This window comes from Pieris napi, chromosome 11 (genome assembly GCF_905475465.1).
Source record: "Pieris napi chromosome 11, ilPieNapi1.2, whole genome shotgun sequence".
Lineage (NCBI taxonomy): Eukaryota > Metazoa > Arthropoda > Insecta > Lepidoptera > Pieridae > Pieris > Pieris napi.
The window spans coordinates 4,040,514-4,065,801 of record NC_062244.1 but is presented as its reverse complement, the minus strand read 5'-3'; the positions used below and the strand labels follow the sequence as shown (position 1 = coordinate 4,065,801).

The 25,288-nt window shown below is 31.9% G+C and overlaps 4 protein-coding genes across 4 annotated transcripts in view; 2 read left to right on the top strand and 2 right to left on the bottom strand.

Annotated features, from left to right (window-relative positions):
• The window catches only part of LOC125053500 (rabankyrin-5), a 47,675-nt gene extending 46,957 nt beyond the window's left edge, over positions 1-718 (bottom strand). Inside the window, exons 1-2 of the mRNA XM_047654862.1 lie at positions 578-718; positions 172-477 (exon numbers count right to left, since the gene is read on the bottom strand). Of these exons, the coding sequence (XP_047510818.1) occupies positions 172-477; positions 578-581 (310 nt within the window). The 5' untranslated portion in view covers positions 582-718. The remainder of the gene's footprint in view (positions 1-171; positions 478-577) is intronic.
• A 454-nt stretch (positions 719-1,172) lies between these two features.
• On the top strand, positions 1,173-4,970 carry LOC125053602 (protein NipSnap). The gene is made up of 6 exons (XM_047655025.1): positions 1,173-1,402; positions 1,528-1,710; positions 2,244-2,412; positions 2,664-2,797; positions 3,649-3,782; positions 4,437-4,970. Exons 1-6 carry the CDS (start codon positions 1,347-1,349, stop codon positions 4,583-4,585), a joined length of 825 nt encoding a protein of 274 aa, XP_047510981.1. The 5' UTR covers positions 1,173-1,346; the 3' UTR covers positions 4,586-4,970.
• Positions 4,971-7,072: 2,102 nt separating this feature from the next.
• LOC125054065 lies at positions 7,073-18,211 on the bottom strand. The gene is made up of 9 exons (XM_047655740.1): positions 18,076-18,211; positions 17,039-17,246; positions 16,635-16,753; positions 16,085-16,272; positions 15,433-15,775; positions 12,145-12,237; positions 11,466-11,700; positions 8,235-8,353; positions 7,073-7,417 (listed from the first exon to the last, which is right to left on the bottom strand). Exons 1-9 carry the CDS (start codon positions 18,137-18,139, stop codon positions 7,149-7,151), a joined length of 1,638 nt encoding a protein of 545 aa, XP_047511696.1. The 5' UTR covers positions 18,140-18,211; the 3' UTR covers positions 7,073-7,148.
• A 2,694-nt stretch (positions 18,212-20,905) lies between these two features.
• Positions 20,906-24,289, top strand: LOC125054143 (peptidoglycan-recognition protein LB-like). The gene is made up of 5 exons (XM_047655868.1): positions 20,906-21,039; positions 21,568-21,657; positions 21,977-22,190; positions 22,741-22,859; positions 23,735-24,289. Exons 2-5 carry the CDS (start codon positions 21,573-21,575, stop codon positions 23,917-23,919), a joined length of 603 nt encoding a protein of 200 aa, XP_047511824.1. The 5' UTR covers positions 20,906-21,039; positions 21,568-21,572; the 3' UTR covers positions 23,920-24,289.
• Positions 24,290-25,288: the final 999 nt, after the last annotated feature.

The window sequence follows — 25,288 nt, the reverse complement described above, 5'->3', positions numbered from 1 at the left end:
CTAGTTTTATAGATAGATTATCTCCCAAGAGATGCAAATACAAAAGCTGCATGAGGTATAACTCAATCAGGTTTTGTAGTGTCAATAGAGTTATGCTGTGCTTTTGTGTCCTAGTCATTAATTTAATTATAAATCATTACATACTGATGAACAATATGTATAAAAGCTTACCAAGTTCTGTATGATTTTTCAAGGCATCTTCATTCCAATCATCCGACCGTGCATTCAGGACAAATTTATGTCCTGGCATAGACTTACTTTGAAGTTTAATAGAAATATCAGAATATGTCTCTCTTCCATATAACGATGATACAGTCATAAGCAGCCTTGCTACAAAGCTGGTTTCACTTAAATCACCGGCGGAAGCTGCCGCCAGCGTGTACTTCCTTTCCACTTCAGCACAATGACTCTGCAACTTTCCATATTCCTCCTTAAGCAGTGCTAGATGCTGCTGAAGTTTCGTAACTTCACTTGATGCTGAAAAACCCATTATAATCAGATTCAATTACAAGCAATCAAGCTAATATCTACGCCCACTAATTGCAAGTTTTTAAATAAAAATATCCCTCTAACTTACCCATTTGCACCTGTAGTACCTATTTTATTTGATCAAATATCACCCTAAATCTAAAAAATAATCCTATTTATTTTCAGATAAATAAAATTAAAAGTATCGATAAATAAATCAACAAATGACAAGTATCCAATGTTGCCAGTAACAACTTATCTAATTTGCAAAAACATTACAGATTCATATAATTCCATAAAACCACAAATGATTATTAATCTTAGAATAAATAAATTTTAGATCGAGTTTTCACGTCTACGCTATACAGGGTGGTCAAAAAGTCGTGGACCAAACGCAAATAGATGAGGTCATCAGCTGCAAAAAATTGTTCTACGGGAGGTCTCTAAGCTCAACCCCTGCAGAGTTATAATTTATTTTGCGTTTTATAAGAAAATTGACTTGTTTTTACTAATTCTTATTAAAATTCGAAAATGTTTACACCTGTATCTTTTTCATAATATCCACTAAATTGGTACATACTGATGAGTTCTTGCGTTAGACATACTATTTAATATTCTATCATAATATCCCTGATGTCATCAAAAAATCACATCAATTGACAGTTAACACACAATTGTGACAATTGGTAGTGGATAGTTAAGGTCACTTTCAGTAGGTGTCGCTCTATCGCCAAAACGAAGAAAAATCGGTCTATTTTCAAGTTATTAGATAACCTTCAAATGTTTTATTTTTATTGAACAGATAACAAGTTGTCGAACTTACAAAGTGTCGTGAATTTTGGATAAAAATCTGATAATTAATGATCTAATACATAATCATGAACACTTTAAATAAAATTACAGCTTTGAGTTCTTCTGTTCCCAAAAATGCAAGGTATTTTGATTTCTTTTTGAATTTCGAATGTTTTTATCAGTGGATGAGTGCGATGAACCTACCGCTAATTCGCAGCTATTGATATTATTGTTCTTGTGATGATATGTACTGTTTTGTTCTTTTAGATTTATCGCTACAACAAGTTCTTGTTTAAATGCTGATGATGGATGGCTATCGAAACTTCTGGTGCGAAAAATCGAACCGACCAAAGAATCTCACAGTCGTATGCTTAGCGACAAGGAGATTGTATATGCCTTACATACGCATAACATTAGGCCGGACTCAGTTGATAAATATTTAAAAAACTAGTAAGTACTGTCAGAAGGGTTCAAAGTATAGAATCTTCAATTGGAGATCTACTAAATGGACTATTATGCAACATTCTTAAAATAGAATATGCATTTGAATTATAAGAAACAAGTAGATATACCTAGTTACTCTCTGTTATCTTTGAAACCTTGAAACAAATCATATTTGTATTAGAATATTTGACGTTTGCTTATTGAATAATTCTAAATAAGAATGAATTAAGATTGAATAAAAACAATACAAACTTTTAGCTTAAAAGAATTTCTGTATTGTTTATTTAAAATATTAACAATTACTTTGGTTTAAAATGAATATTTCAACTCTACAGACTGTTTGTCTCATGCCCTATGGAGTTGCGACTCCAAAATAGAACATTGTATTTATTGTGTCCCTTTCATAAATTTTTGCTTTCAAAAATAGCAGTAGAATAGAAACCTTGAAAGATTTAATGATAATACTCTATAAAAATCAGGTGTGTCCACATACCTTTTCTTAGTGCAATTTCTTAATTACACATCTACTTGTGCCATAGTGCCACTTCTGTGGCATTTGTAGAATCCCGGAAAGCAGACCTTGGCTGTGAACTAGTAGGATCATGGACAGTGTCTGTGGGAGACATGGATCAAGCTCTACACTTATGGCGGTATGTTGGTGGCTTCGAAAAGATTGACAAGGCCAAAATATTGTTCAAGGAAAATCCTGTAAGTACTTTACTAATTCCAATTAAAATAGAGTTAGAGAAAAATATCTGCTTCACATTGTTTTAAATATTTTTTATGCTATTCTATCACAAATATTTATTATCATTAAAATATTTTACTTGCTAATAGTTCAGCTAATATACTTATTGATCAATATTAAAGAATTAGATTTTTATTTATAAAATTTTGTTAAACATATGTGGTGTAAACAAGTAAGATAAAAAAATAATGTTATACATCTACTTTTATAGGAATATCGGGCACTAGAGAAGGAGCGAGGAAACTTTGTAAGGTCTCGTCACCTGCAATATTTACTCGCCTTCAGTTTTTGGCCCTCGGGCGAGCCCCGCACACCCAATAATATCTATGAAATTCGATCCTACAGGTATAGTTCTTTTAAATATGTGATATTTTATGTTATTATAGGCATTGTTGCTTATCATAAAATAATTATAAATCAACTGGTATTATTTTAATTACAAAAATAACATAGTCAAAGAAATCTGACGAAATATGTGAAATTTAAGACATCTTCATCTTAATGGTATATCTATTTATAAATATTTGAGAAGCGCGGGTGTGCGAATACAGCAAAAAAACCAACTCTGCTAAAAATACCTTTATATTATTAGACCGAATATATTCACCGTATTAAAAAAAATCATTTCATTTTATGAGGACTGTGACGATAAATATAGCTTTTAGGGTTTTGGGAATATTACATATTATTGTTACTTTTTATTGTGTGACTCCTGCTTCTGAACCCAGTCTGTACTCCAATGTTACTTTTATTTGTGTATTTTTTTGCTGCTTGTACAGTGAAGAAACACATCGTGAGGAAACCTTATTTTAGTCCCAAAACAAACAATTTGTAAGGCACAATTTGATGATCAGAAAGTATGCGAAAGGCTTAAAAATATTTTTTTTATCTCACTTATACCTATATGTTAAGAAATCATGTCATAAGTCTCAAGTAGTACAAGTAGATATAACTTAATTACTATAAACCAGGATTATACTTTTTCTTAAAGTGCATCACAACAGACCCTTAAAAAAATTTAAATTAATAATTGAACTCGAATTTTATAGTTTAGTCTTAAATAATTTTTCTCTAAAAATTATATGGACCTTAATTCTGTCTAAAATTTAGCTCAGTTAGCATTCTAAACGTGAAAATAAACTTTTATTAATATTATATTACAACTGTATATGATAGATAAACTAAAATAATTCCAGCTTGAAGCCAGGAACTATGATAGAGTGGGGCAACAATTGGGCTCGTGGTTTGACCTACCGCCGCGCTAAGAACGAAGCCTTCGCTGGATATTTCTCGCAGATTGGGCGGCTTTACAACGTACATCATATTTGGTGTAAGTCAACCGCTACTAAATTGTTTCTATGACTGGCGCCTGATATGATTGATTGCTTGTCCCTCAAACAATTTAAAATGCTTTTTCATAATTTGGTTTCTGAGTTACATAAAAGTCCAATTGAGGTTGTTTTCGGAATTTCACTTTTATTTAATAATATCTACTATATAAAAATAAGTCGGGTTTTCCTTCCTGACGCTATAACTCCAGAACGCACGAACCGATTTCCAAGATTTTGCATTCGTTGGAAAGGTCTCGGGCTCCGTGAGGTATATAGCAAATATAAAAAATTTCAACAGAAAAGCGGGATCACCAAACGAAATGTTACATAAAACTAAGCCATCTGGTGGCGAAACGGAGTTCGCCGAGTTTGCTAGTTTTTCATAAATTTCTTTTGGATATAGAAATGTAACTTACAAAATCGTTTGCATTTGAAAATTTAACTCTATTTTTTTCAATCAAAATAATGTATGTAAAGCGGGCCATAGACGGACCGCCAGTTGCAGTCAGTCGTCAGTCGCCGCACGGCGATCTGCAGTTTCCATACTAAATTCATATTCGCAATACACGGACCGCTGGAGCAACTCCTGAGCAAACTGCAACATGCGGTCCGTCTATGGCCCCCTTAACTGTGATACTCCATATATATTTCAGGTTACAAAGACCTTCAAGCTCGACGTGAAACGCGTGAGAGTACATGGCGTAACCCGGGTTGGGACGAATGCGTCGCGTACACGGTCCCACTCATTCGGGAAATGCATTGCCGCATCCTGGAACCTACTGAATTCTCACCCACAAAGTAATTTGAAGTGTCAGTTGAATGATTGCAGTTACATTTAATGAGTAGCTTTTCATTATTCGAATTTCAAAATATATATATGTCAACAGCTACCGTCAAACAAAAAATATCTTTTTTATATTAGGCTCAACTACACGTCTTATTCACAGAGATATTAATTGGCTTCTTAATGTATAAGTGTGCAAAGTGAAGTAATATTTAGGTACACATTATATGTAATTAAAGCAATCATATTTTTTTATATAATTTGTTTGCAGCAACTATGTAAGAATTACACAAAGAAATTGTTACCTATTCTTTACCTCATGGTACGAATAGGGCAACTGGATTATATTTTGTCATCTTGCCATAGTGTCACACGCCTATCTGATCTGGTAGTAAAACTGTTTAAGAACATTAAAGTTTAGATGAAGTAGAACTTGGTCACAAGGTCATTGACACTATTGTATGTATAATATTTAACTATTAGCATTTATTGGAAAATCTAAGAGGGATTACGATATTTAATTAAAACGTTTTTAAACGCACAGTCAAAATATACTATATTAACATGATACTATATGTCAAAATATTTAAAATAAGTAAAAATCCAACAATTGCATTGCTTCTTAACGTTATTGCAAATGAAATTTTGTAATAAACTAGATTTTCGTCAAAATTCCGGCTCTATAAGGACCAAAAAATTCAGTCATTTTAAAAATATACACATGCTGCAACATTATTTGGTGGAACTCTTATTTCAACTATCGTTATAAGAACTAAGTTCTGTATTCCATTTTAATATCACATCCATATTTGACCATGTCCTATGAATTTATTTGACCATTTTATAAATGAAAAAATATTCAATGAATACGAAGGTTTATTGATCTTCTGAATAACTGCCAACGTTTTTTTACAAAGATCAGAAAACAACTTAGATATCTCATCTATTTTATATTATGAAATGGGCATTTACAGAACACGGCTGAAAGGTATTTTAAAAGAATGGCGAAATAAGATGAACTTTTTTTGTAAATAAAAGATCACAAACTTCAGTTGTAAAATGCCATATTGCATGAGGCATTTAGCATTTAAGTAAAAACATTGTATATTTATATATAGAGTAGAGGGGAATTTTAACTATATTATAGAAAATGCCATCCTATAGTTATATTTCTATTTCTAGCATTATCAAAAATAATTGAATTATATAATGCTTGAGTACATCGGTGTTTTATTTTGAATTCTTTTCCAAAGCTACTCACATTGATTGTTTTTAATAAAAATTACAAACAAATATTAAAACTTGTTCGACCAGAATACGAAAATCCATAGCTAAATTGATTTTCCGACAATTTAAACATTTACATTTTTAAACAGTTGATTAAACGAACTTTAATTGTCTGACATAGCCTACAATGAATTAGGACTTCCATTATAGACGTATGTACGGTGCATTCAGTGTTCTATTTTCTACGAACACTAACTTCTTACAAAGAGATTCTAGCTTCATCAGAAAACAATAATTTATTCCAATCCTCCAGAGTCCGTGAAGAACAGTTTCAGGCAAACTGGAGTCGAAAAATTTAGAGCCTAAAGGAGTTAGCGAAACTCTTTTTACTTCTTCAAGGCTCTTCTTCAGGTCTACACTTGATGCCTTGCAATTCCGCAGCTACTGACTCACTACAAACCACCATCTCTTGGTTCTGTGCACCGTTTTGTTCCCCGGTCTTCCTTTGACCGAACAGGGGGTTTAGTCAAGATGACTAAACAGTAGTGTATGTAGAAAAAGACAGTTCGTGTCGACAAAATTTCATGCAAATTTAGTTTTCGACTTTCTATATCACTTGATACTGTTCCTGTTGAACGATTTGGCAACAAGGACAGTTGAACGACTCACAATTAGCCGCCAAGAAAAGTATGTTTGCGAACATCTTCTTCAAGTAGGGCTATAACTTTACCGGCCCTTATCGCTTTATCAGTCATATCAGAAAGTGGTATTTAATGCAAAAAGAAAGATACAATAAATAAAGAAAGATTAAATTATTTAATTTGCGTAAAATTTTTAAATTATTTATTTTTTTTAGTAATCGGTAAAAAATTGTTTCAATAGTTCGCGACATTAGTAAATGAAAAAATCCTTATTTTTATTTTGTGAATTTCAGAATTTAAATTTCAAACGTAAAGTGTAAATGAATTATGAAGTATGGAGAGACGGTAATAAATACATTTAAATAGTATTTTGAAAATTTTTACATAAAACAGTGAAGTACAGTCTTTTTCTATTCATATTCATAGTCTTTCCCACTAAACATGAAAAGTAAGAACCAGAAATGTGTTACGATAAAATTTGCATAAGCAATTTTTTTTAGTTCAGGGTTTTTCAAAGAATTTTCTAAATCGGCCGGTCTCATTTGAAATTATTAAATACTTAAATAGTGATTTAATAAAAAACATAATTTTACAAAAAACAATTAAGTAGATGTATTAATTTTATTACGTAAATAAATAATGTTAAGGAACTTTTTTATTAAACTTCTATTACACTTAAAACTATTTTGACTTATTCTAAAAATTCAATAATTTCAACTTTTCAAAGTTCCATTCTCCTTCCACTGTCCTCTAATAGACTCTGGTATCTCTACAACATCCACCAAATCCGTAACTGTGGCTGGAAATGGAGAGTAATTCTTCCACTGTTTTATTTCTTCATAAAGCGCATCGCCAGGACATTCTGTATCCCTCACTTGTCTATGACCTATGAGTTTATAATCTGTTTTTATAAATCCGAGGTCTACACCAGCGGATATCAACTCTTTAGCCGTTTTTATTTGCAGCGCTGGCGGTACTTTATCTGTAAATAGAAGTTTTTGCTATTAATGTAGATATTATTTAAAGTCAACGGCCTCCGTAGATTAATATATAATTCGATTTATATAAAAAAAGCACTGATTGTTTTATATTCATACACAGAGCGGCATCTAAGTACTTAAATAATATATGTCACTATACGTCATTTAAAATTAATACTAAAATATCATCGATGGATGACCTTTTATAATCAGTCACAATTAACAATAATGCCAGCTTAGATAATACGTTACGACGTCTTGTAGTGGAAAATTTTCTTAATAATAATATGTATTATTACTAGTTATTAAATAATCTATTAGAGAAAAAGTTACATAATGACGTCGTTATAATTACGAGTTTGTGTTCAATTGTGTATCTACTTGTTCCAAAGAATTCACAAATGAGACTTAGCGCTAAGTCTGACGTCAAGGTTTTATTATATTTTTTGTAGTTTGGATTTTGAGAAACAAGGGACTTAGTTCGTGCTCAATAATTTAAGAATGGTTAATTCAATACTCATTATATAGTCAATTTTTATTTTGGACATAAGTCTCGAATAATCAAATTATGTTAAATAAGATTTGCTGCTTTTTAATAGTAGTACCTAATTAATGATAGAGATATAGTACTGTTATGGCATGTAAATAAACATATGTATTGCTATGTTGTAAATTGATGAAATAATTATCATTTAAAATTATTATGCTTTGACGTACAAACAACATTTTTCTTTAGTAATGTCTTGAAAGCCTAGCGAAACATACAATAGTTAATATAAAATTTACATGTTTCTATATTTTTTTCTAAGTAATACATACATCTCCAGTCCCCAATAAGGCATATTCCAAGACTGTAATTATTGAAGCGCAGTGAATGAGCACCAAGGACAGTCCAACCTCGACCTTCGTACGCAGCTCCATCACCGCCAATACCAAAACTAATAAAGAAACAATTATCATCAGTCAAAAATTCTTATAATTTATTACACGAACAATTCACGTCGATTTATTTCATAAGAATGGAACTCACGACTTCATGAATCCGTTTTTGTTTTAATGAAACATACGTAGGTATATAGTGTCAAACTAATAATAATATAATATACGAAAACTATTTTTCATTTTGTAGGTTAAGGAAATGAATGAATGAATAAGTATATCTTTTCGTATTCAGTAAGGCTTTGTCTTTTTTAAATTGTTAGATCTATTTTTAAAGACGCATGTCTTTTATGTTTTACTAGCAGACCGGCTAAGCGTTGCTGTGGCTAAGGTTTTTGTTATATTACATAGTAGTAAAATTCAAGGAAACGGTAGGAGAACACCAGTTATGGGGACCACCATGCTTTTTTGGTGGTTATGCCATTAAATTGTTTGGTACTTTCAACACAGCGCCATCTGTTAGAATTGTGACTATCAAATAATAAACAAATCATTTGCAATAAAATAATATTGCGGGTATAAATAATAGACCACAAGCCCATGAACAAAAAATACCTGTGAAATGACCCAACGTGAATTACGCTTAGAAGGCTGTTACTATATCTGAAAATAGCTCTGAGCACTATGCCGTCATTTCTGAGCGGTACATGTGAGTACGTGAGTGAATGGACTTTCTCAGGTACAATGGAGGAATTTCGACTAATTATTAATGTACGGCTTTGTTATAAGTGTATAGATGATTCAAAATAAATGTCGAAAAACCTAGTGCCGTACAAAAGTGATGGTGCCGGAAGTCGGTGCAAATTTTTAATTCGACGACAGTTGCAGAAGCAATATAGGTCATTTATTACTGTACGGCATTTGTGTGATTCCTTTTGGACACATATACAGATACTTTACCCGTAAACGCCGTACATATTCCCAGCGGAGCGGTCGAAAGCCAAGGGTCGCAACATATGTCTGATTAGCATATAGGTGATGATGATATGTAACAACATAAAATTAAATGATCTTGAGAGTACTTCACAAATAGATAACATTTTCCAGCATGCCGTACATTTTTTGTGGAACACATAGGTGTATGGGGTAAATTACTTTCCTCAGAAAAGAGTCATTTTCCGGTGACTTTTATCTGTACGGAAATAACACAAGTTATTAATACTTTAGACAATCTTCAATAAAAGATAAATGCCGTACACTTTCGATAGTCCGCTACCACCGCCTACCAATACAGGGCGTCCCATAGTTGTGGGAAATGAAGGGAAAGTACCTTAAATATCGTAGATAGGGTATTTTACTAAAAGAAGACTTTATGTTATTTTTAAATGTTATTAATTCTGCATTCAAAGATTTTTTAAAAATTACTTGCCTCGTCTGGGAATCGAACCGACTTAAATGTAAAAAAACACCCCTACTTTTATGATGCCAATCGAAAGAATGGCCAAAAACTAATAACTCTTCTTAAGTAACATAGTATTTTAAAAGAAAGGAACAGCGTGAATATATCTTTTTGATCAAATTAAAAACATTATCTATCGAATTCGGCCTAAAAAAATCCCCTACGAGTCTGTTACTTTAGAAAAGTTATTAGGTTTTGGCCATTCTTTCGATTGGCATCATAAAAGTAGGGGTGTTTTTTTTTTAAATTTAAGCCGGTTCGATTTCCAGACGAGGCAAGTAGTTTTTAAATCTTTGAATGCAGAATTACTAACTTTTAAAAATAACATAAAGTCTTCTTTTAGTAAAATACCCTATCTGCGATATTTAAGGTACTTTCCCTTCATGTCTCATAACTTTGGGACGCCCTGTATTATATTTTTATTTTTGTTAAAAATATTTTTCCTTTACCTCTCTCTGCTGGTACGATAAGGCTGTAAATATACTTTACAGCCTTATGGTAGTATACTCAGATATGTACAGTTATTAATGACCTTAAGGGACACCTCAAACGTCGTCGAAGTTTTTATCAGCTGTAAAGAATAATCTGGAGTAAAATGTACGGCATCTGGTTTTTTTTGTTTATTTATATTTGTTACATATAAGATAACAATAATCTTTGAAAATATTACTCCCCATATTACTCTAGGAGCATTTGAAAAGTCATCTAAATTTCGGAAATTTCATATATTTTTTATCATAATATTTTTATTTGTTACCATTTATAATGAACGGCTATAAGGTACAACGGTAATATTTAGTAACATTATGTAAAAAAACAAGTTGCCGTACATTATTCTTTGATCTTACAGCAGTAAGAACTTGGTAAATCCTGAAATTTCGATAAATATTTAATTACACAAATATTAACTGTAATATTTGGACGGCATAATTATAAAACATTATTGTCCGTGTTAAATAATATTTTGAACATGTTGCCGTACATTTTACAATGACCTTAGGGTATATGGGTGTAGGGGTAGGGTTCCGACCCTTGGCTTTCGACCGCTCCGCTGGAAATATGTACGGCGTTTACGGGTAAAGTATCTGTATATGTGTCCAAAAGGAATCACACAAATGCCGTACAGTAATAAATGACCTATATTGCTTCTGCAACTGTCGTCGAATTAAAAATTTGCACCGACTTCCGGCACCATCACTTTTGTACGGCACTAGGTTTTTCGACATTTATTTTTAATCATCTATACACATATAACAAAGCCGTACATTAATAATTAGTCGAAATTCCCCCATTGTACCTGAGAAAGTCCATTCACTCACGTACTCACATGTACCGCTCAGAAATGACGGCATAGTGCTCAGAGCTATTTTCAGATATAGTAACAGCCTTCTAAGCGTAATTCAGGTTGGGTCATTTCACAGGTATTTTTTGTTCATGGGCTTGTGGTCTATAAGATGTAAGCTATCCTATCTTTTAAGTTAGATCAAACTGCACTCGGTGTGTAAATTTGATTGAAATCGGTTAAGTTTTTTGGGAGTCCATAGCGGACAAACAACGTGATGCGTAATTTATATATATTAGATAGAACTTACAGTTCACGGCCAGATAAGGACGAAATAGCAAAAATATATTTATTTAATATGATAGTTTTTTTTAAATAAATAAATAATGTGACGTATGTACAAGGCTATAATCGTATATAAGCTACTCACTTATATCCAATATCCCACCATCCATGCTCATCCATGTGGTAATTCTGCATAGACCGCATTGCTTGCGCACAGCTGTTACTGTCTTTGCAGGCGGATGGTGAATAGGAATGGTGGATTACAACATATGGAACAGGTACATTTAGAGGCAGGGTGTGTGTTGGTTTCCTTGCGTGCCATTTTCCACGCCTCACCAAAGGAAAGTCGTATGTGTTCACCTCATTTTCCAATGGTTCCTCTAAAGAGAAAAGAGGCCACAATAATTGAATTTAATAGATTATACTGAAAATGATTTTTGGGAGTATTAATAATATTTCGCAGTAAATGTTCTGGTTTGAAAATCAATACGTTTCATAGAATAATCTTAGGTTATTATAAAGTTTAGTAAATTTAGGGTTTAGTTAATTTTTAAGTATGACAGAAATTATTACAATACACGAAAATTTTAAAAACTAATTATTTAGTACAATCAAGTATGAATATATATAAATATATTATGTATATATAATATATTACTAGATTTTTAAATAAAAATATATTTAATAACAACAAACAAATATAGTTTAAAATATTCTTGGCTATATACTAATAGTAATAATTAAAAATTATTAAATAGAAAATTATTATTTATAGAAACATTTCGAAACCTTAATATGACGTATAATGGTTTAAAAAAACTAACCTTTGAATTCAGCCGGAACACTTTTAGCAAAAGTAATGGTACACATCAGTAGTTCCAAATAAAATATACACAGCATCACTGATTCTGATTGCGCTGAAATGTATATTTACTATTTATATTACATGACTAAAAAATTATACCTCCTCGTGTCAACTTTGGTTATCGTATATCGACTGGTACGCGTAAACTATCAGTGCGCTAGCCTCATTGACTAAATAGTGATTCAAATTAATTAGGTGATATACCGACAAACCAAAGATTTATCATCAGAGTACGATATAAACTTTTGACAAATTTGTTTAATGATGTGTGCAATATAAAAACAAATATACACGGAGTATTCGTGAATTTTTACTTTATATCTAGGTCTTTCGATGCGAAAGGATTCAAAAATCAATTCCTGATTTATACTTCGATCCTTTAAAGCAATATTTCATCAAAGGCTATATAAAACTTTATTTAAGATGTGTGTGACTTAAGATGTCATGTGGAACATGGTGTAATGGTTGCAGCTCCTTACAAACATTGCGTAAAACAAAAAACTTGGCGATTAAAAAGAGTGGCTATTTAGTTTATTGGCAGTTCTTCTCTTTCGTTCTACACCCTTGATTTGAGAACTGGCAGTAAATGTAAAATTAGAAGCATTTAATATGTATTTATTTTTTGACGTTCATAACATTGTGTACCTATGTGAATAAATGATTTTGATTTGATTTGTAAAAACAAGTAAAATATTAGCAACATTGCGTTAAATAAGCAAATATACTACTTACATTAAACCAAAATTGGACTTCATTTATTGAGGTCTTTTTGAAGGCACTTCCGCGAAATAATTTTGTTAACAACTACGTTTGGTACACGAAATATTTGCTTCCTAGTATTAAAAATTAGCACAAAAAACAGACCACTGTCTTTAGCGATGTTTGTGAAACTGGTATTGGTTGGCATGTGTATAATATAGTCATCAGAATCAAAGGTTTATCCCCGGCGGTCACGTTGAATAGAGTATTATGAAAAAAGTTAATGACCTTAATTTTGCAGTGATTCTGCATCAAACTTCCGGTGGAAACTAGGTTATAATAGGAATGCAGAGGTAAATTATAAGAGATAACTGGAAAATAGTTTTCGTAAACTTTTCCTTAAATTGGGAGTAGATAAATAATTAACTATATGATCTGATATTCAAAAACAAAGGTAGTAAAATTACAAGAAAATACCAGTCATAATAAATGTATTTTGCAATATTGGATATATTGCAAAATACATAAAATATAAAAATATAATAAAATCAATTCAAGGGTATATAAATATAGTGTTAAACTTGTTATATTCTTAATTGGAGTCTACGTCATAACTCGTGTATATAAAGTGTCGGGTAAAGAATAAATACACATAATTGACGAATTATTCTCCTTATTAATTATAATTCGCAAAGAAATTTCCTCATAAACGGGTCATTATGAAAAATCCCCGGACAAAATAGTTTATCATAATGATCGATCACAGTTGAACATAATAACTTTAAACGTATACATTATGTATTGTGTATTTTTCGTAAATCATTCAGTGTTGTTTTTCCAATATGTTACAATAATAATGATAATTATTTCGGACAGATGATTCAACAACAAAATCCATTATCAATAATAGTTCGTAAATAATATTTGGATAATTAGTCCATCATTTATGCAATATAACGATATTGATTAGCTGTTTGTTGTAATGTTTCATTTAGTACTTACAATTTGGGTATTGTATGTAAAAAAATAGTAACTTAAGCTTTGGTATAAATGTATTTAATTTGGTATAAATATCTACGTAGATATATTTGGTAATAGCGGTTTATCTCAAAATCTGGAAGATTACAATTTTTCTTTGCAAAATGCCAAATGAAACTCAATTAATATTTTCTTTTTAATTTAATGGAACTACATATTTTAAAAAGTAAAAGTATAGTGACTGTCTCAAATGTGTAAAGTAAAAATTATGTTTTATCATTTTTGTGATAAACTTCGCTGCGCAATCTTTTCGTAATTTAATTTTAGGAGATTTATAATAACAATATAAATAGGTAAAAATCAGGCTCAACTTTTCGATGACTTGTTTAAAAAAAAACTGAAAGATTTAGATTAGATGTGTATTAAATGTCAGTAGAGCAGAATTGAGTATTGAGTGTTGACTTCAGTGTACGAGCGCATAATACTCATTCGCAGAATACAACAGCCGCAGAAGGCTGATCACCTACTTGCCTATTAGAGAAAACAAATGATCACGAAACAGATTCCCAAATCGGAGACCCATACCAAGTAGGCTGTAGGTATGGGTCTCAGATTTGTGAGGTTTCAGTCAATTTGCTACATCTGCCTTTTATCCTCAATCAGGTACAACAATGCATTGTATTTAAGAGTTCAAAACAATAAAATCCTTGCCAGAATTTCCTGCTAATTTTACATATTATTGTTGAGGAAATATGGAATGTTTCTCTAACATTAGGCGAGTTTTTAAGACTAAAATATTTTTAATAATTCTAATAATTATCGGAACTTGTCACTTCAGTCAACTGATTTAAAGCGTTTTTTAATATTAATTTATTAGTTTCGTGAGTCCATTATGGCTGAAAATGGTAGCTTCACCATCGCCAACTCATTGCAGCGCTACAGGGCATTTTCAGGTATATTTTCATGGCTTGATTTCGTAAATATTTTAATTTTAACTTAATGTGGCATAGGTCCCCGAAACTTCATAGAGAAAAAAATTATACACAGATCGCGGACTAGATTTGAGGTATCGAATATAAGCCTAAAATTTAAGAACATAAATTTTGAAAATGTTTCTTACCGACATCACATAAATTTAAGGTATTAGAGCTCTCTATACTAAAAAGTATGTAACGATCTTAAATCTAACATAGTAACTCAAGTATTGGACATTTAAACGCCCATATATGCAAAATTTTAAAAGATACAGCAGAATCATTCATCACGCCTTTGCACGCCTTAATCTCATCGAAGAACTAAAGCAATTTTGTAGCGAAGGGAACGCCGGTAAGTCTGAATTTCGAAAGCTCCAAAACAAAGTGCGAAAGGAAATCAGCAAAGACCTTAAACTATACCAAGAGAATTGGAAATTGTTTGACGAGGAAAACAAAATCGTGGTCAATAGACCAGAGCTACTGAAGACAATCGCTACTAACAAAACCTCTATCAAAGCAAAAACCCTACCACTTCAGATGGCTTGCCTGCTGGCCGTCGCAGATCTCCATTTATTAATAATGTGGGCTCGTAGAACCTCCCAGAAGTAACGGTCGCAGAAATCTGTACGCCGACTGAAAAATCGCAGCGGGCGATGGAGCGTGCAATGCTTGGCATCGCACTTCGCAATCGCATACGAAATGACGCCATTCGTAAAAAGACCAGTGTAAGCGACGTAGGCTGTCGCAACATCTAAGTTTCGGTGGGCCGGCCACATAGCGCGCATGGACAAGAACCGATGGACCCGCAGGCTCCTTGAAGAGAGACCTCGGCAGAACAAAAGACCGCGCGGCCGCCCACCGACTAGGTGGACTGACGACATCGTCAAGGAGTTTGGAGAGTCCAGCCCAGTGGAGACAGGGATGCCAGTGCAGGGCGTACTGGAGGAAAATGGAAGAGGCCTACGTCCAGGAATGGACCAAATAAAGAGGCTGATAATGATGATATACATTTTGCTGCTGTCTTGGAATTTAATATTACCTCAGCCTAAAATCACGTATCTGTTAAGAACACTTTTTTACCATTGAAATTTCTAATAAAATAAATGATTTAAAGTGAAATATTCTTAAAATTTTATGGCTGTCGAAATGGTCCCAAATAAGCATTTAAATAAGATAAATAATTTATTAAATTAACATTACTGTACAATATTGAGGAACACACTTTTATAGTTTATTAAATAGCTAAGCTAAACTGAATTTGTTTGAGAAATGATCCCATTTTGAAATAATATCGAAGAGAGCAGCGCCGGGACATTGTGTTGCCATCACTTGGTTGTGGCCAACTAACTTATAGTCAGGACTAATCATTCCCTTGTCTACTCCCATCTGAATTAAAGCCTTTGTAGCCTCCAACATATCCTGTGGTGGCTGATCAACTGTAAAACACAAAAGTTATCTTTTTAATGACATTCCAATGACAAACTCAATTACACTCATCACTCATCTAATCAGCGATAAAAACAATATGACATAAATGATTGCTTTAGTTAAATTACTTAGATTAATCAGACGTTTTAGTATCAATTCCTAGATCCTTTCTGCCTAATGCCTATATTCAATATTACACTTCATATTATAATTAATTAATCATACAACTCCGGACAAAATTACATGAAAAATATTTCAACAATTTACAAGAAGTAAGAACACTATGTTTTAATATAGTAGAAGTCTTTTTTACGAAAACAAAGCGCGAGTTACCGTTTCTCATTCTTATTAAGCATTTTATTATATTTACCTCTCCAATCACCAATTAGACAGATACCTATACTGACACCATTCGCTTTGCCTGCGTGTATACCCTTTCTTTCCCATCCTCTTCCTTCATAAATATCTCCACTATTGCCTATACAGAAGCTGAAAGAAACACCTCGTATTTATATCATTTAAATATTACTCAATTAATTAAATAATCGAACGAAAGATAAAACAATATAAAAGTACAACGGGGGATTTTTTAGATATATTTAACAAGCAGCTGTTGTAAACATACTTACACGACAAAATACACTAGTATATCAAGTGAATCCAGAACTTATTTTATATTTATTCGTAAAAACTGACAGTTACATGTTATGTCCGACTTACCCGAATACTTTTCATTTGTTTATTTAAAAACCACTATATAATAAAAATACTTACTTATATCCAATATCACCCCAATCTAAGCTCTCCATGTGGTATCTTTGCATTGACTGCATAGCTGTGATACATTCTTGGTGGCTTGCACATGCGTCAGGCTTATACGTGTGATGGATAATCACGTAGGGTACTGGAGTTGACAGCGGAGTTAAATCTGTAGCCAGTTGAGCATGCCAGTCTGAACGCGTGTAGAAACTAAAAGGTAAACCTGGAAAATTTTCCTCGTGTGTTCTGAATACAGATACGAATTGGGCACTACAAATAAGTATTTTTGATATTTTTTTATAATATGATTTAGTCTAGTAGTAGATATAACCACTCAGTAATTTATTTTATTTGCTTTTTGCAACCGAAACGTCCCCTCGGTTTTAAAATTTTAAGTTCAAAATAATTGTAATACTATATTTAATTATTTATTATAATTAAATGAGTTTTCCTATATCGTATTTTGTATAAAATATGTGATCCTTGCGTAAATATGCATAAACACTACTGTCATTATTTTAATTTACATAGCAGACCGGCCAAGCGTTGCTATGGCTAAGGTTTTTTATTATATTACATAGTAGTAAACTATTCAAGAGAAACGGTAGGAGAACACCAGTCATGGTGACCACCATGATTTATTGGTGGTTATGCCATTAAATTGTAGTTTATGTGAAACGTTGGTACTTTCAACACATCGCCATCTGTTAGAATTGTGACTATTAAATAATAAACAAATATTTTGCAATACAATAATATTGCGGGTTTATATTGAGATGTAAGCTATCCTATCTTTTAAGTTACATCAAACCGCACACGGTGTACAAATTTGATTGAAATCGGTTCAGTAGTTTAGGAGTCCATAGCGGACAAACAACGTGACACGTAATTTATATATATTAAGATATAAAGCAAGACAGTAAGTAAAGTGTATTTTGAAAAAAAAAATGAACACCGGAAAATTATTCAGAGGCAATTTCATCAATAAATGCCTATGCTTATTATTAAATTAAAATGCAATCACAAAAATAAACTATCTTAAATATACTTACTATTTAATCTAGGAAAACAATTAACCAACGCGCAAACTACAAGAAATACAACTTTTGATAACATATTTAAATATTGTGATTGAGAATGTACGTCGTGAAATGGCCGTCCGATCACCAAACTAATACTTCATTTGTTTATTGCCTGCTTTTATTTATCCGTATTCAGTTCAAGTGCCTCGGTACTTCCCCAATAAAACAAACAATGTGGTCATTTTCTACTTTACCTAGTTATCGAGTTAAGGGAAGGCTTCGAGTCTTACTGAACAATATATTTTTTTGTCGAAAAGAGTTGACCACGATGAATAGCAGCCGCCCTCAGATTGACTTCGATCACGTATAAGATTTTGGCGTTTCTCTAATATATCCACAATTTTATCGAACATTTTGAATATCTTCTTTTTCCTCCACTTTACAACTACGCAGTCAGCATGACGAAGTAATATGTTTAAAACATTTTATTAATTATTTTAGATATATACTTATATACTAGCCGATCCGGCAAACGTCGTTTTGCCATGTATATCATTTATAATAAAAAAATAGGGGTTGATTGTAGAGGGTTGAAAATTAGGGGTTGTATGTATTTTTTTATTCTGTAACATAAAAAAATAAAAAAATAAAATTTTATCTAAAAATAAAAAAATAAAAATTAAGGGTGGACTACCCTTAACATCTGGCGGGCTGATTTGTGAATCTAAACCATTCCCAGATCCCCTTGAAGACACACAAAAAATTTCATCAAAATTGGTCCAGTCGTTTAGGAGGAGTTCAGTCACATACACACGCACACAAGAAATATATATATATTAAGATGGTTAACTATTTAAAAAGGCACTACTTAGTTCGCTTCCAATATTTCGTGGAAAACAAAATAATTAAATACTGAATTGTGTCTATGTCACTTTAAATGTGTTTACCCGTTTTGGTTGATTGATGACTGATGTGTATTGTGTTATAAAGTGGTTGTGGAGAAACAATAAACAAATATAAAGATTGTAAGTTGCTGAAGTTTTGTCGTTTTAGTTAGTAAGTCATAAATTAGGCTTGATAATAAAAAGTTGGTTTTACTAGCAATCTGACAATTATTTAAAGAAAAACATGCATTTTGATCTCGTAACATAATGTTTTTACTACGTAATGGTATCATGTATATCGTAGCGGGCATCTCAGTTTTGATTGGCTAATTTGTCTCACAGACATGGCCAAAATTAATATTTATACTAATACATAAATAGTATATAAACTAATATTAGTATCGATCGATATTGATAGTATCGTAAATCCATACAGATGACGTAGATACGAGTACGTCTTTATGATTGTATCACTTATCAAACGAAACGTTACCCAACAATTGTTTTTAGAAGGTCAGTGAATTTGAGCTGTAGAATTTATCACTTTAGACAGTCAAGCCCATCTCAACGACCCTACATACCCACATATAACCAGTACAGTACCTTTTCATGACACTTAATGTACAAAGACAATCAAAATTGTTTGTTTTAAATTATTACAATAATTTATTATCAAATGATAACATCTTCATTGACGTCAACGAAAAGAGGAAAGAACCCATAATGACAGGTAGTAATATTTTGGTATAAAAATATTTGTTTTCATAGTTTATCTATTTTAGTAGGTGTTTTACAACTCATATGACTATTAGTTCCATTCGCGAGTGCATGAATCTATCAGGTGTTTAAAACTGACTTTATTTAATTCCTAGGGCCTGCTCTTGCGTTTCTCAGTTAGATAGATATAAATATACGTTAGTTTAAACAGTGGTTTAAGACAATAAGAAAATAATAACAACTTTACTTTTAAATCATATTTTCCTGTTCCCTCGTGATTATACACCATTTTAGTTAATTGAGAAAAGATCTTTGATGTGCCTACACATTTGCGAGCAAAATTTGTAATCTGTTAATAAAATGCAGCCTTTTATGACATTAATCATTGCTAAAGTAATTCTAATTGCTATAATCGAAGAATGTCTTAATGTATCTGATCTATTATGAACGAAGAAAAAACTATGTTTTATAAATTCAAGTACAGTGGAAAAAGAGTACAGTTTATTTAAAACATTATCAAACAATAACAAATACAGGTCTTATTGATAATCTCCTTCATTTTGATTTTTGTAGTCAGTAAAAACCGGTAACGGTCGCTAAGCACGTTTGGTAAGAATACGAAATAATTTTGCAACTGTCAAATCGATATAATTTTTCTTTACGTCACATAGATTGAAAAAGGATTTTGAACACAAAAAAAATCATGCATTTTATTGTAGAACTGAGAAAATACACTATAATTAAAGAAAATAATTTGTTAAAATGTATAATGTGAATTTACGTTTTTTGTCATTTGGTTTCGTATAATTATGGATTAATAGATTTATGTAAAGACAGATAAATAGATGTTTTTATTACGCATTTACTGTATGGACAAAAAATTAATAAAAACATTAACCAAGGCCTATCAAAATGATATTAATCATTTTCGAGGTCGTCGAACTAGGCATAATAATATTTTAAGTTTTTTTCCAATATATACTCGCATATAACATAACACATAAGCTTAACCTATCTACTACTATATATCAATCATGATATCTCTTTCAAAAATAACAATAAATAAAAGGTGAACCCAAATTATCATATGTAATATTTAAAAACTCTTCAAACGTAACAAGAAAAGTGTCGCGAAAAGTCGTATTTTTTACTGAGCCTTAACTAATCTGAGGTTCACAAGGGCGGCTGTGGAAACATGTTTGATGAGGGGCTTACCCGATCGAGAGCAACATTACATAAGTTGAGTCATCACTATATATGAAATATCACCAAATCTCAGTGATTGAGTCGCTTATCAATCAATTAGAGTATATATTGTTGTTTATACAAAAGCCTTATTAGTACAGTAGTAATCGGGCATTGCTAAAATCAAGATCATTTACATTTTAAAGGAGTGAGTGTTTTCTAGATTTCCTATTCGTTTGATTTATTATTTTAATTAGATTTTAGAATATTTAGATGTTTCCGTAAACGTTTTATTTTAGGCATTCACTATATGTAGATATGTTTTATAGATTTTTATTTAACGAAAATTTCGCCAAATTCCTATATTAATCTAAGAAATGTTTATAATTACTAATTATACTTCGATATTTCAAACTCTTGTATTATACCTAATTGTAAAAAGTTGATAAATGTGCAGTTTTGATCATAATGATACCTTTTATGGATTATAAAAGAAAAATCGTCGTAAATTAAATTAATAAACCACACCTAAATGTTCTAAAAATATCTAATACGTGAAACCGGTTGCGAAATCGAAATATCAAGGGCCATCAAGCATGTATGAAAATAATTCTTATATCTAATAATTTGCTATCGCTTGTTAAAATGCTTTGAGCACGGTGTGATTTTATTCAATCTCGATAGCACTTAAAGATATTCGATATTGTACTACTAATTGTGTACCTATTTGTTTTAGTCATAATGAAGATCTACGCGGTTATGTTCCTTAGTTTTGTCGTATCGTCACAAAGCTTTCCAGCGAAATTTCAAAGGGCTAATAAAATATGTAAGTATTTGAATTTATTGAATCATTCGTCACCGTTACGTATCTTAGCTAATTTTAAATATAATATTGCACAATGTGTCATATCTATTTTGCTATCAATGGCTATTATTTATCAAAACTCGACATTTTATCATAAAAAAAATTATAATAGATTTTATGTTGTCTTAGCAGTATTAGCAGACCCAAGTCTAGTTCGAAGGTTTAGGCATACTAAACATCTACAGCTTATAAGATTCGCGTATTTTTAATCAGACTTAACTGTTTCGCGATCTGTTATACGCTTTTTATTTGCCGCTGTATGATTAAGAGTGTATTTTAGCATACTGCTACCCCTTCCCATTCGTATCGCGTGAAGAATGGAATGCGAAACCACCAACATCTATAACAGAACAGAACACGCCAGTACCCCTAGTGATCATACATCATAGCTACATACCAAATGTTTGCCACAGTCGGGCAGAATGCGCTAGATCAATGCGCTCTATGCAGAATGCACATCAGATAACAAATGGATGGAACGATATTGGATACAAGTAAGTCTTACGAATAAATTTATTAATCATTTGAGAACAGGACAGACTCCTGGTGTAAAAAAAAATGCATTTCCGAATCTTGGGGCATCCCAATTTTTCGATGTTACACTTAAAAAAATTGCGTACGCTTTTTGTATAAAGCAATTCGAAGTAACCAAGCATTTTAATTCCTTTAAAAACATAACAATTAATATTGATGTAATTATGTATGAACAGTCTACTGAAACGTGCCGTAGTTAAAACTAATTATATATTTATACTATGTAATTTTAGACTAATCTATTCTCATATTGTGTTAGAACCAACGTATCACACATCAATTGATATGGCCTGTCTTTCATATTACATACATATTCAAAAAGCAAGTCTCTTAATATTAAAAGGATATAAATATAAAACGCACGAGATTTCGACTAAAAACTATTTATTTTACTATACATATACGAAATTTGACAAAATTACATCAATTCTATTTGCATACTTGAGTAAGATCTTAAAATATACAACCAAACATAGATACAACTATACATTAATATATGTGTGGCAATAGTTTTGCAGTGGGCGGCGATGGAGTAGTGTACGAGGGTCGAGGGTGGAACCGCGTCGGCGCACACGCAGCTGGTTTCAACACTAACAGTATTGGCATTGTCTTCATTGGTGATTGGGTGTGTAAGTATCACGTCATAGCGTCAACCATTTAGAAAACTTCTCCTTACGGCAGAGTTCACAATTTTGCAAAAAAAAAAAATTGTAACTGATATGAGAACCTTATTAAGCTACGTTGGCTATTTTTGATCTTCCTGATTAGTTGGAATTCACAAAATTGTGTTTTGTAAAAGAAAATTTATTAATTGCAAATACCAAAAACACTTCAAAAGTGCCTATAACATTTATTTCACCATGATATTATCATTAGAGCATCCTTTGAAATATATATTTTAATTGGTCCAGTCTTCAAGTAAGGACATAGATAAAAAATATTTCGACGAAATAAGAATTAAATTTCTTATGAAGTCAGTAAGACTGGCCATTTAATATGTATGGCGGTTAGTTCGTTCTTTACTTTCCAAAGCATATGATCAAGAAAAGTTTAAGTTTATACGACGATCTGATAATAGGACTATAACTGGATATATATAATATAGAAAGGAGGTAACTTAAGTAATTTTTAAATGCGGTTCCTTTTCTTATAATTACAATACTAATTAAGGGTGAGATGCCATCCCGTGTTGTTTTTAAAACTAAGGACTAAGTGGTTGCCTGGAATAGATCGCTCGAAAGCGATAAGGCCGCCAGATGCCCTTATTTTCATTCAATTATGTTCAATTTTTATACTGTAATGCAACGATGTGTTAATAAATAAATAAATAAATAAGTATGAATCCCGTATTACAAATATGTATTGGATTTCACGTACGGTCATTTCTCCGTACCTTAGACCCAGTGCAGTCGAACAGACAATCCTTTATGGAAAAGAGTGAACCTTTCAATAATAAACAGTGTTTTCACTTGGTCATTTGTCTTATAATATATCATTATTTCAGCTACCGTCCCTGCAAAGTTGCAACTGAATGTTGCAAAGGAACTTGTGAAGGTTGGTGTGGAACTGGGTTACATCAGTCGTGAATATAAGCTAATTGGTCACCGACAAGTTGGAGCGACAGAATGTCCTGGCAGTGCGCTATTTAAAGAAATAAGTACTTGGGAACGATTCGCGTCTTCATTATAATTTTACATTTGACATCTTCAGTAGAAAATTTGTTCATAAATGTTTTTCAGCCAGTATCAATTTAAATAAATGTGACCTAACATTGTGACTTGGTTAATGTTTATAGACCCTTTTTACGACTCTTTAGCTGTCGCTGAAAGAGTTAAATTAAAATGCACTCTCCTGATATGCAATAATATATTTTTAGAACTCTTTTTAAATAACCAAAATTATTGCTTGCATGCCACTACAACTCTGAAAAGAATTTATTAATTCAAAAAAAGAATGCCTTTGTATAAAGCCTACCCTAATACAATTGAATTGTTAAGTATTAAATAATAATTTATCTTTTAAATGCGTATTACTAAGAAATATAATACATTTATCTGTATTTTTTTGTTTTATTTCTTTTCCTGTCGGTCGATCGGTCGATAGCGACTTGATACGAACGTGCTTAATTGATAAGATGACGATAGCGATAATATCATCATCAAATCACGGAAATCGTCAATTGTAATTATAATATGTATTAAATTCCTATCACAAATGTTGAGTTTGTTTATTATTAGATAACAATTATCAGCTTTCAAAAAAATAATTCTATTGGTAGGTGAGTCAAAGCAGACTTCTGATTATGATTGTGATGAAGATAAGGGTAAAATTACATTTTCGAAGTATACAAACATTCAAACTTTCCTCAACGAAGATGGTCATTTATTCGAAATCCAAGGGACTGCACCTTAAAATTTGTCACAGACTTCGGAGAAGAATATGATTAAGTAATAACAACAAAAACAAAATACTATTAATCTTAATTTAACATTAATAGTCCGTGTATCCTGCTTGTTACTTCCGGGACTGCGCCTTAATGTAACACACCTTCAGTATTCACTGAAGTATGACAGTTCTTGACAATTATTTGATAAATCGTTGAAGCTTGTGTTAATGGTAGGGGAGCCCAAGAGGGGATTTCGGGATTTACTAAAGCGCGGCAGATTAATATATAGGGGGATACCTTGTACCCGGTTAAGTACCTCCACAAAATATGAGGCCCATATATAAGGCCGCCCGTGAAGGAGACAGGATCAGATTAGTAAAAAAAAATTGACCATCAGATATTCCCGAGCGCGTCAGATTAAGGTAGGGTGAGTTAATTACATCCTAAAAAGTGTATATTCCACTAATCTGACAATTTGAGAGTGACGGAAAAAAGGGGAGGGCAACAAAGTTGTAAAAAGAAACCGTCATCTCGACATTCTCGAGCGTAGCTAATTTTTTTTTTATTTTGAAGGAAATAATTCAAGAATAATGAAAAATATATAATCTGACGATTTCCGCAAGCCGAAATAACAAAAAATCGTCGATAAAGTTAAATGCGTGCAGCTGCGTG